The following is a 12,075-nucleotide window of genomic DNA, read 5'->3' on the forward strand; positions in this document are numbered from 1 at the left end:
TTATTAATTTCGAGGTACATAGACAGATATTCGAGTGACATAAAGCACTGACAGAGCTCTTCAGTAACTCTTGAACCTCTCCTTAACAGGCAGTAGTTTAGGAAAAGGCTTATAAAGTTTCTGGGAGGTACAGGTGAAATCACAAAGAAGATATTTTAAAGTCAGACAGCCTAAAAAAAGACACATTTGTAGTTATAGAGGTTCTAACAATTTTTTTTTCTCCTGCCAGCACACCACTGCTGATTTCATATCCCCAAGCCAGATTTAAACTGGTTTCAGTTCAAATTAGCACAGCCATTTGGACTGGCTTTTGAAGGTAAGCTCAGCAGGCAGACCTGTTATTTTCCTTGGAAGGCAGCACCATGTCAAGCAGATCATAACACAGTTTCTTTACACTAGTCAACCAGTTCTCAGCCACAGAAAGGCCTCATCCAGACCTGTCCTTGTATCTAAACATGCCTCGCAGTTGAGACATCCACCTTAGAAACATCTCATATTCCTCTCCAGAAAGGGAATATCAATATCTCAAACTACCCAAAGACAGAGCATGAGAGACACTGCTTGGGCAAGGTATGCAGCACACACCGAACTCCAACCATCTGAAAAACCTCCCTCAGTTGGGTCTTCAAAACATCTATACAATTCTATATCTTGTTAAAGCAGCCTTTGAACTAGGGGAACAACCTGACTCCTGAAGCACCAGTTTTGTGATGTCCAGGTTCCTCTAGCAAGGAAAATCTGAAGACAAAATGTAAGTGCAATGCCCTTCTCTCCTCCACCATTTTACCCAGGCTATGTGAGCTGCTTCGCAGGTTTCACCTGTTAGAAAACCTCACAAGTTTACAGCTTTTACCAGTCAAGCTTGTCTACAGCTGCTCTTCACTTTGAATGCAAATGAAGGTCAGAAACAAAAGGGCTTTACAGCCTGTTTATCTCAGAGCACAGCTCATCCATGAGTGCAAGTCATTGTGGTATCTTCAGCCATCTACTGTAATCACACTAAAATATTTTAAAACATAGAGCTCAGTGTTGGTTCTTTTTTCCTCACTTTTTTGAAAACCAAAAAAGATGGGGGTATAGCCCCTCTCCATGGTGTGTCTCTGTGAATAACACTTATCAGGGAATACCAAAGGCATCACAAGCTTTCACTCCCTATCTGCACAGGGCTCTGGCGTTGCAAGCTGTATAGCAGGACCATGAGTTGCCAGAGGTTTTCAAACAAGACTTACAGAGTGTTGGGCATGATGGCTTTCTCCAAGCTTCCATGTTCAAAGGTACCACAGACAGTGCTGCTGTCATCCCAGTAAGGTGATAGCAGCCATGGGCAGCACAAGCAATCCAAGCCCTGGCTGAAATCCTCTGCTTCAGGTACATCCCAGCATGGTCTTTCAAATTGGTTCCACCCACGTTAACCCATCTCAGCTGCTCAGCAGCACTTGCCCACTTGCAGGTTGTGACTGCCAAGTACATGGAAAGTCAGTGTGACTGCAAAGAAGTTTGGGAACTGGGCTGGAATGGTGGGATGTGAAAAGAGAGAGAAGTAAAGGGCAAGTCTTGGAGAGGTGGGTGTGAGGGGGTACGGTCAGGGAGATGATGGCTTGGAGTGGAGGGCTGTGGGTTGTGAGAGAGGGGGATGCTGGAGGAGACAAGAATGGGAGTCTTGATCTCTATTGATTTAGGCTCTTCAGAGTACTTGGACTCTGCCACAAGGTTTTCTTTCATGTGATTTCCAAGTATATGGGAGATGGAGCCTTTTTATCCTGCTTAGGGCTCGGCATTGCAAAAGGCTGCTCTTGGATATAACTGCATTGCTGATGATGGGAAAGAACACATTTATGGGACCAGTGGGATGCAACATTAAATGTGCTCATTTTCAAAATTAGCCTGTTGGACCCACATACTCATCTGGTAAGTAATGAGAGTTCTGAAGATCAGTCTCTATCTTCAAGGACACTAACACGGGCTGTGCTGTCTCCCTCGGAGATACAGAGAATACACTGGCCATTTGAATATACTGGTAGGAACGTGTAAGAGGCAGCTAATGCTGGGGGTAGATGTTGAATTTTAACTCCTGGCTGCAAACTGCACACCCTAAAAAAACATATTGCAATTGATCAAAAGCAACATATATCATATTGAGGCATTCTGTTTTTCATTGAGGAAAAAATGCTCATATCTAGCTACAGGTGACATTTAAAAGACAGTCTAGTATTTTTAAATAAGAGCAAAGAAAAATGTTTAAATATAAATATTAAATTAAAATAAGGGTATTTGAGACTCCTCACAAGAATTAACTAGCCCACAGCCACACCACTGTTTCTACCAACCCTCACGTGCATTTGGGTTGTATGCTTATACACAGCCAAACAGAACTGCAGCCTGACCTAAGACAGGGGTCACCATTTCCATGTGAAAGTGCGATGAAGGTGAATTAAATTAATTCAGCTAAGGAATTACTTCAATTCAGAAAGTTGGGATAAGTGCGTAAGGATCTAGATGTTCATGGAAAAGAATAAGTTCTGTATAAAAACTTTTGTGACAGAAAAAGAGAAAAACTTCGATTTGGCTGAAAATGTTTTTATGTTCACTTTTTGTGTGTGTGTACAATAAAGATTTTTCATGGGTATGTTCCACGAATGGGTTAATCATTCAGCACTAACTGATTGTTTGTTTTGAAGCACTTTAAATAATGTCCAACAGCTGTTTCTCCTGTCTGATGGTCCACAAACAGCAAATGCCAACGTTTAAAAACCTTCACCTTTGACTGAGAGTAAATGTTAACTTCAGTTCCCAGCCTCCGGGTTCAGTATCGATCCCAAAGTTTAAAACAGATTTCAAAGAACAGCTTTGGATAAGAGAGTAACATGAAGATAAGGAAACTAAAAAGTCCTTCATGTTGTGCTGGCCCCTCCCATAGTGTGTTGCCTATGATTTGCACAAGGTGCAAATGGAGGAAAACACAATTATTCACGTTCCTCTTATTTGCTAACACCACCAACCAAAGAAAACCAAACTATGTACAAAGATCTTTCTCTTATTTCTGGTCTTTCCTCATCAAGATGTGAAACTGATAGATGAGCTACGTACTACAGGCGATCTGGTTGTTGGACTTTACCATTTTGTAAGGGTGAAGCGTGTGTGGATCATGAGAGGTGAGACAGAGAGAAAACGCTTCTTTGCACATTATGTGTCCAGTTTGCAAATGTCAAGATTATCCCAGTGGCAACAAGAAGGAGAACTTTTACATTTAGTAACATTTATTTCTGCATTCGGTATCAAGTACATAAGTGCAAATATTCAGAGTCCATAATTAAGTCCATTAGGAACTACAGAGAATGTAATACAAATTGTAATAAATTTAACATGCTGTAACTTTCCAGTTACCATACATGTAAATCAGCCTGTCAATCCCTTATGACAAAAGTACTGGGTTTTCTTCTCACTTTTTTTGAGTTATACAAAACTGATTACCATAAGTATTGATTACTGTTCATTTTATTTGTGCTGGAAAACACTAAAACATCAGTCTACAATTCTATATAGTTAATAAAGATGAATCCAACCAGCAACCCAGTGACATAGAAGCAATTTTAACTATTGCATCAGTGCGCTAAGCAGGAAAGCCCCTAGCCACATGTAACATTAAAAGTTATAGAAGCAATGCCAATAGAAGAAGGAAAAACACTAAAAAAATAAAATAAAAAAGGTCAATATTATTTAGGCTCTCACCATCATGCACTTTATAAGCAACACAAAAAACCACATCTAGTACACTTTTCTCTTTACTATACTTTAGTGCTTGACACAAGTGATTGCAAATATTCTAAGTGCAGAAGCAGCAGGGGAAAAGCACTGCTTCTGAATTTTATGTTTCTAATATTATGGTGTCGAGAAAATTAATAACAGTAAGTTTGCAGTAAAGTGTAAGAACAGAACTGTTTCACTCCAGATTTCCCCATTATTCACTACTATAGTCGATGAATTTTTGACGTCTGCTTTACTCTGCCTTTCTCTTAGCACCTGGGATTTTAGCTTGAATCCTAGAAATAAAGAAGAAAAAAAAAAGAAGGATTATATGGTCAAGCTGCTATTCCATTCCAGCAGATCCCCACTTGGAATCTTAGCCAGGGACAATCTTCTCTTTAGCTTGTGTTTGGTGTGTTGTTTCAACAGGTGGACTAGACACTAATGAGGAAAAGGGGTGATGCCCATCTGTGTGTTCTTACAGGCCCCTAGTCATGAATGGCCCGGGTTTTGATGGTTCATATAACCATGGGAGATGCTCAGCAATATGCTCCCCAACTTCATTATGCTACAATGATCTATGGTCTATTAGAAGCCAGGAATGAAGTTTAAAGAAAGAATTTTGAGTACAGACTTTTGGTCCCACCCAAGTCTAAGTGTTTTGCAGAATCCCAGAAATATTGGCTGGAAAGGACTCCTGGGAGTCTTTGAATCAACCTCCTACCTGAGGCAGGACTATCACCAATGCTAGATCAGGTTGGCCACAGCTTTGTCTTGCTGCACCTTGAAAACCTCCAAGGAAGGAGGTTCTGGTACCTCCCCCTGTAGCCTGCTCCAGTGTTGTCCTAATCTCTTAGTGAAGAAGTTTCTCCTGATGTCCAACATCAACCTCCTGAGCTGGATTTACCTGATTATAACACTTGCCACTATTCAGAAGTGTTTGGTTCCATCATCTTGTAACTTCCCATCAAGTACTGATAGGCTGCTCTAAGATGCTCCTTAGCTCCCTCCTTTCCACGCTAAACAAGCCCAGTTTCCTCAGCATCTCCTTGTGGCTCACCTGCTCTCTGTACCTCACCATTTTGTTACTTTCCATTGGATACCTGTCATTCAGTCAACTTTTGCAAAGCCAGAGGTATAAACTGCTAAGACGTATGGATCGACCTTCCAGTCCAGCCATCCTGCTTCAGTAATTCTCAGGTGTCGAGAGCTATGCTTAGACCCTCACTGTGCTCTTAGAGAACCCACAAAAACTTGTGATACAGATAATGCATTAGGAACCAGAGCAGACTGCATAAAAAATTTCATTCAGGTCTTCTGCACATTCCATGGTGGTCTGAGACACTCAAGATCATGGTGCTTCCAGGTATTTTCTTTCTGTAACAGGGTAGTGTTCTAACTCCCACTTTGTTCACTAGCGGTGTTATTAACTTCAAACAATACAGTCCCTGAATGTAAAAACCCAGGCTGGGGGTGGCCAGTGGGCAAGGGAGTTAACATATTCCTCTGGTTTGTCTTGGCCAGGTAAAAGTATGGACATCAGTCCCTGGTTGGGCAGGAGATGGGAGAGAAGGATGTAGGGGCACAGTTCTGCCTCAGTCTGCACTCAGCTGAGGACCGTGTTCCTCCAGGGATCTGCCCTCCCACAGGTTCCTGCACACCGTGTGTTTGGAATTCAGAGAAAGGCTATGAAGCTGGTGAACAAGTGACATGATAAGAGGAAATGGCCTCAAGTTGCACCAGAGGAGGTTCAGATTGGATATTAGGAAAAAATTATTCACAGAAAGGGCTGTCAGGCACTGGAATAGGCTGCCCAGGGCAGTGGTGGAGTCACCATCCCTGGAGGGGTTTAAAAGATGTGTAGATGAGGTTCTTAGGGACATGGTTTAGTGCCCAAGCTAGGTTAATGGTTGGACTTAATGATCTTAAGGGTCTCTTCCAACCAAAATGATTCTATGATTCTATGATTCTGTGCCATGAGTGGGGGAGAACACCACAGGGCATGGTGTCCTCAGGACCACTCAGCTTGTAGCCACCCCCAGTGCACCACAACCTTACAGCAAGACTTTTGGTCAAGTCTGCTGCTGAACTCACTTTGCCACAACAGTGTTTATGTGGGTCCGGACCAGTCCCAAGTATTGATCAATCTGTGCCTGCAAAGAGCAAAAGGAGACCAAGTCAATCAGGCATCAACAAGGCAGAACCACCCAGAAACCCGACCACACCGTGTGGACAGACTTACCTGGTACTTGTCATATACAACGGGGAGAGTAAACATTGACACCACAGCTGAGGAGAAAAAGAGCACACCGTTAGATTCCTGCCCACCAGATCCCTCCAGAGAAAAGACCTACTTCTGTGACAAACACGTATCATGCCACCCGGTCAGCTGATCCACCAGGGATCTTTGTATTAAACCTGAACATTGCTGAAACCTCCCAAATATGGAATTTCCCATTGCTCTGGGACCAGTAGCTGCAAAACCGTAAAACACAAATTAGTTCTAGCAGGAGGGACAGTGTAATGAGAATAATGAATATTTAGTGGAAAGAAAAATAAAAGTTGATGGTTTAACTGTGGGGAAGGCACAATGAGGATAGGCTGTTTTGTCTAAGTAGATACCACAAGGGAGTTAAAGTTAAAAATAGATTTTAAAAGAAATGTTGATTTTTACCCATTATCAGAAGAGTCAGGCCATTGAAGAGGGCTCCCACGTAAGTCAGCAGCCACATTAGTACTGCAAACTAAATTAAAGACTGATCATTACATCACCTCCGGTGCCAGCATAAGAAGAAATTAGTGCACTTAACTAGCTAAGATAATAGCACATTAGCCTTTTTTAATGTGTAAGGGGCCTTGTTAAGTAAGGCACATTAGGAACTAAGTACTTTTTCTGGGTGTATAAACCCCATTCTCTGTTATGCTCTTCACTGCTTCTAACTCTCTTAGCTAAGCTTTCATGTATATTTAGGGCTTAATTGCATACATTTAGGGGTCTGCATTGAGCTTGGCATAGGCAGATTTCTGCATCCCATTTTAATGATGGCAGGGGTCATCCTACACAGGTTAATCACAGCCCCACAGTGATAAACCCAGTGACTGAAAGCTCTTGAGGCTGGGAAATGGGTATGTTTTTCTAAAACCCTTTAGTAATTTAGGAGTCTAACCTATGTCTTCTCTCTCAATGATCTTTCCTTTGCTCTGAAGGACACCTACCAGGGTGTAAGGCTGAAAACAAATATCTCAGCAGGGAGGGAAAGAAGACCTTCCTCCATAGCAGGAAATGCCACCATTAGAGGAAATCCAAATTAACACAAGTATTAGCAGGGAATACACCATTTTATGGCAAAGTCATAGAAAGCATGAAACAGAGATGCTTCTAGAACTACAATGGTGCTAAGCTGGTCCTACAACTTTTACAATTCCTGTATTACAGATCAATAAATTCAAAAGCAGTTTGCCAAACTTCTAAACTGCTGGAAACAAGCAGTTTGTAAATTAAAAAGGTGAGCAGCTTTTCTATTTGGAGCTATACAAAACTAGGTTTTATGATGGTACCGTCAATATGGGAAGCAGCACTTTGAAATGTAGACTGATCCTCTAGAGAGGGGTTAAAAATATTTAAAGCAATCCTACTTTTAAAGAATCCACGAGGTCCTGAACGAGAAAGAGTCTCCTCAGCTCTTTGACTGTGCTGTTGACGTATAGCTGGAGACAGTCTGTGTATTTCTGAATCTGGTCCTGTGAAAGATTCATTTCCATCTCCAAGTAGGCTCTGCCATAAAAACACAGGTCCAGTTACAAACCCAGGCAGGTTCACCTGCTGTTCATGCTCGTGCCCATCTGCCCCATCACTCCCTCCTTCCCTGACCTAATTTCTTTGTACTGGAGCAATGTGTCCCCCTTCCTGAAGGCACAGAGCCACCAGACACAGTCTTTGCTTTGCGTGACCCATCTCCTTGGGCAATCACAGGCTGAATCAGGGCTGCTTGCCTCCAGCCTTGCCCTCTCCCCACGCAGAGCCTGGTCTTGATGGGATCTCTCTCTTCACTCCATGCGAATGGGGATGTCAATCCTAGCTGGGGGGGAGGGTTCCCCACAACCTTCCTTGCAACACTGCTGCTCAAGTCAAACAGAAGGAGCAGCACCCCAACAAGACTTTTTTTCGGTATCTGTTTGCAAACCAGCTCGGATCCGTGACCTGGTTTACCAACCTGTTGGCACAGCAGAGGAGAAGGGATGGCTGCTCTCCTGGAGCAAACCACCCCGAGGATGGTGGGGAGGGCACCGGCATTGGCACTGGCACCAGCCCCTGAGGTGATGGATTGTCACATCACAGCCAAGCAGTGCTGGGGAAAAGATATAAGTGGTTTCCCTCTACACCCAGAAGAGTGTGCCCAGAAACAATACCCCTCCTGCTTGCAGAGATACTGTGTTATCAGTAGCTCTAATGAAACTCTCTCTGTGTTTGCTTAAAATTTTCTGGATCTTTTGAATTTCAGGAAAAAAATACCCACATCTCAGAGGACGATGGCTTTTGGTTGTTTTGTTTTGTTTTGTTTTGTTTCGTTTTGTTTCGTTTTGTTTTGTTTCTCCCCAGGATCTGAGCCAATAGAGCCTTACAGCTCTTGAGACACCGGACGACAGAAAAAATTATTTCCCCTGTTATGAACAAGAAAATAATTTTATCCAGTATAAAAGCAGCAGCTAAAGAAACGTGAATTGCCACTGGGAATGGATCCTTCGCAAGATAAACGGCCCCTGGCCATGACTGCAAATCACTCACTTGAAGGGGTGGCCCTCGTCCGTCTTCTGCACAGCCTGTAGGACCGATTTGTAGATTCTGAAGCTAATGGTGGCCGAGAGGCCGGCGAGGGCCAGGTAAGCCACGACACTGACGACGCTGAACTGGGTCAGGGAGAAGAGCAGCAAGAGGAGGCTGCCGAACATGATCCCTGTCTGCTTGATGTCACGCCAGTACAACAGGTCGATAGCTGGAGAGAGAAGACCAACATGTTAAAGGCAGGAGCTGGAAGGGCATCGAGGATGGTCACCATGGCCGCTGTGATGCTCAAAGTTCTTACAGGAGGGCGAAGGGAGGAGTGATGCTCCTGCTCACATCAGCATCGACAGGAACTCCTCAACAGAAGCAGTGAAGTCACTTCAGCAACGCACTGAAGAAATGACAACTGATGACCTACTTGAAATCCTGGTATTTCATGTGTCTGTGTCTGGGTTAGAGAAGATGGATGAAGATCTCCAGCTGCAGCACGGTGTGTCCCTTGCAGCAGCAAGGCAAATGCAAGCTGGGGTTCGTGTTGTTGCTAGGGTTGTATGGAAGTTTTTACCCTAACTTGCATGTAGCTACTCTGCAAACTGGAGTTTTTTATTTTATTTTATTGTTTGGCTACAAGTCCAAATGCCAAATGCTTGATCAAAGCATTTTCAAGTTTTGGTTGTTGATAAATGAATGAGAAAGTTTGGGGTCAGCCACAATAAACCATGCTCCCACTCAAAGATTTGACAATAGGTTTTTGTTATTTCTTAAGCTTTGAGAAAGAAAAAGACTGGTTTTACCGCTACTTAACAGTTGCAAGAGTAGGAAACGGTTTTTCAGATGGGACCTTAAAATACAGAATAAATCCCTTTTGCTACTGCAAATATAACCATATCAGACATATTTTAAAAAAAACCCTTTTCTGCTTGTTCAATAACTTTCCTTGTCTAGATCCATGGGAGGTGTTATCTAGAGCAAAGCAAGTACAGAAAACCATTTTCAATCAATATATTTTTACATTTGTTATGAGGTTAATTTTGACAGTGTTTTTCACCCAGTTTATGTAGTTAATTACAACCCCTCCAGCAAGCAATTTTACCATCAGTAGTAGCCACTATAAAAGCAAAATTTTGTGAAATTTTGTTTCTGTATATCCAGTCCACAAAGGTGACCATAATTTCTTTACACCGATTCTTCATCCAGCCAAAGAACATGCTCATGACAATCTAAACAAAACAGCTATCATTTCACACACTGCACAAGTCCTCATGAACAGCTTGAACACACCACCAGCCAAACAGATTTCATAGATGCCACTTGTCAAATCATTCTGAACAAAGAGTAAATTCAGGAAAACTGCAATCTGTCAAAAAAAAAATCTCACAAATACAAAAAGAAACAAAATTAATCCAGCCTGGTAGTTCTTATAATCTAATCTCCAAAAATTGTGAGTCACCACAGAGTGTTTGCCTTGAGTCAATGAGCTATATTACTCATTACTATTACACATATTAGCATTGCTTTTCAAAGTGATGGGCTTGAATGCAAAAATTGCTGTTGTATGACTGAGCTCTTTTCTCTTCATGCAACACTCACATCCTACTATATTCTCCATCAATATACACAGTATAATAACTTTCGTGTTTTTAAGTGTCGGTGTTCAACTCTTCACTTGTGAACAGATCTATGGACTGAGTTCAGTTTTGGTCCTCACTATATGAAAAAAGGTGTGGACAGGCTGGAGAGGGTCCAGAGAAAGACCGCAAATATGGTCAAAGGACTGGACAGGCTGATGTAGGAGGCAAGGCTGAGAGAGCTGGGCTTGTTCAGCCTTGAGAAAAGAAGGCTTAGGGGAGACCTCGTCACCATGTTCCAGTATTTAAAGGGTGGCTACAAAGAAAGTGGAGACTCCCTTTTTACAAGGAGTCACATGGGAAAGACAAGGGGTAATGGGTACAAGTTACTCGTGGGGAGATTCTGGTTGGACACAAGAGGGAAATTTTTCACCGTGAGAACAATCAGCCTTTGGAATAATCTCCCCAGGGAAGTGGTGGATTCCCCAATGTTGGACACTTCTAAGACGCATCTGGAAAGGGTGATGGGCCATCTTGTCTGGGTGGTGCTTTTGCCAAGAAAGGTTGGACTAGATGATCCTTGTGGTCACTTCCAACCTGGTATTCTATGACTGCATGAAAGCCAAGGGATGGGGATCTTGGTGGTACATGCTGGGGTCCTGAGTGCTGACTTTACAAGCCAGGGACCAGGCCAGAGTCCTTCCAGACACATGGCCAGGTCTCTCTCCTGCAGAAACCCAGGACCCTGGACTAGGAAATGCTCTAAAATGCAGTTACGAGGTGGTCAGATCATGCACCTGTGCCGGGCAGTTTAGTGTCAGATGCAGCTGTATTGATGCAGGAAGCTGGGTCTCCACAAATTACTTGTTTTGAGGTGCTGGAGTGTGCAACTCACAAACCATCCTTACAAAATGGCATCCAGAACACAAATGTGCAGTTTTTACCATTTTCCATACCCTTTTTCAGTCAAGGCACTGCAAAATTCTGCAGCATAGCACAGCAACTGGCATGCTGTCACCACTGAGCATTTGGACAGGAGGTATTATTCACAGCCCGATCATTTTTATGCTTAAAAATTCCACTGTCAGAGGACAGTATTGGAAATTTATTAAAATCTCACTTATTGAGATATGTACATTTTCTATCACACAATACCCTCACGTTAAATGAAATGAGCACAGGTGAGCTGGCTCGGGATGCTGTACGTGGAACATCATCTGCTGATGAAAAAGGCCACACACCCAGGGAAAACACTACCTGGAATGTAGATGGTAGATCAGCAAACAAATGAGAGCTGAGCAAAGAAATGCAAAAGCCCACTTCAGCAGAGTTTTCTGAGTCAGTGCCAATTGATGATAAGACCAGAAATGAGCAACTGAGCTCTCTCTCACCCTTTCTAGTATCTTCTGCCTCGTATTCCTGCAGACTGGAAGTGTGCAGTAGTCTCAGGCAGAGAGATGCCAAAGTGCATTTTCTCATTGTCCTCAGCAAGGAAGATACTGAAAGACTCAAGACAAACTTGACCAGGTATGTGTATATACTAAAACTTGCCCCTTACTGCCACAAAATGACTGAGATATTTAGTGAGTTGTATCAGGTAAGGAAAGACCTGCCACAACCCAGAGCAAGATGGGCAGAGGCCAAATGACACAGTTCTGGGGGACATGTTCATGCACAAGAGAGGAGATGAAGAGGCAGCTGGCCTCTTTCACCAGCCGAATGAGACCTGGGAGAGAGGCATCCTGTCTCTTTTAGACCTGAAGGCAAATATTCCCATGTGCATGGAAAAAATGTGTGCCAACTGCTAGGTGGACAAATCTCAGCACAGAGGAGGGAGATACGAGTTGAATGATCTTTACATGGTTGTCCCAGTACCCGGATCCAGCCTCGAGACACAACCCCTCCACCCACAGCCTACAGTAGGTCAATTAGGTTCTATGAGTGAGGATTTTCAAGGGCAGGAACCAAATCTGCCTTCTC

General features: G+C 43.1%; 1 protein-coding gene across 2 annotated transcripts in view; it reads right to left on the reverse strand.

Annotated features, from left to right (window-relative positions):
* Positions 1-3,997: 3,997 nt before the first annotated feature.
* The window catches only part of RTN1 (reticulon 1), a 120,240-nt gene continuing 112,162 nt past the window's right edge, over positions 3,998-12,075 (reverse strand). For both annotated transcript variants that reach the window (XM_065636462.1, XM_065636463.1), the window contains 6 exons: positions 8,531-8,738; positions 7,381-7,519; positions 6,419-6,488; positions 5,987-6,033; positions 5,839-5,897; positions 3,998-4,040 (listed from right to left, as the gene is read on the reverse strand). In XM_065636462.1, the coding sequence (XP_065492534.1) occupies positions 3,998-4,040; positions 5,839-5,897; positions 5,987-6,033; positions 6,419-6,488; positions 7,381-7,519; positions 8,531-8,738 (566 nt within the window). The remainder of the gene's footprint in view (positions 4,041-5,838; positions 5,898-5,986; positions 6,034-6,418; positions 6,489-7,380; positions 7,520-8,530; positions 8,739-12,075) is intronic.

Source organism: Caloenas nicobarica, chromosome 5 (assembly GCF_036013445.1).
Source record: "Caloenas nicobarica isolate bCalNic1 chromosome 5, bCalNic1.hap1, whole genome shotgun sequence".
Taxonomy (NCBI): domain Eukaryota; kingdom Metazoa; phylum Chordata; class Aves; order Columbiformes; family Columbidae; genus Caloenas; species Caloenas nicobarica.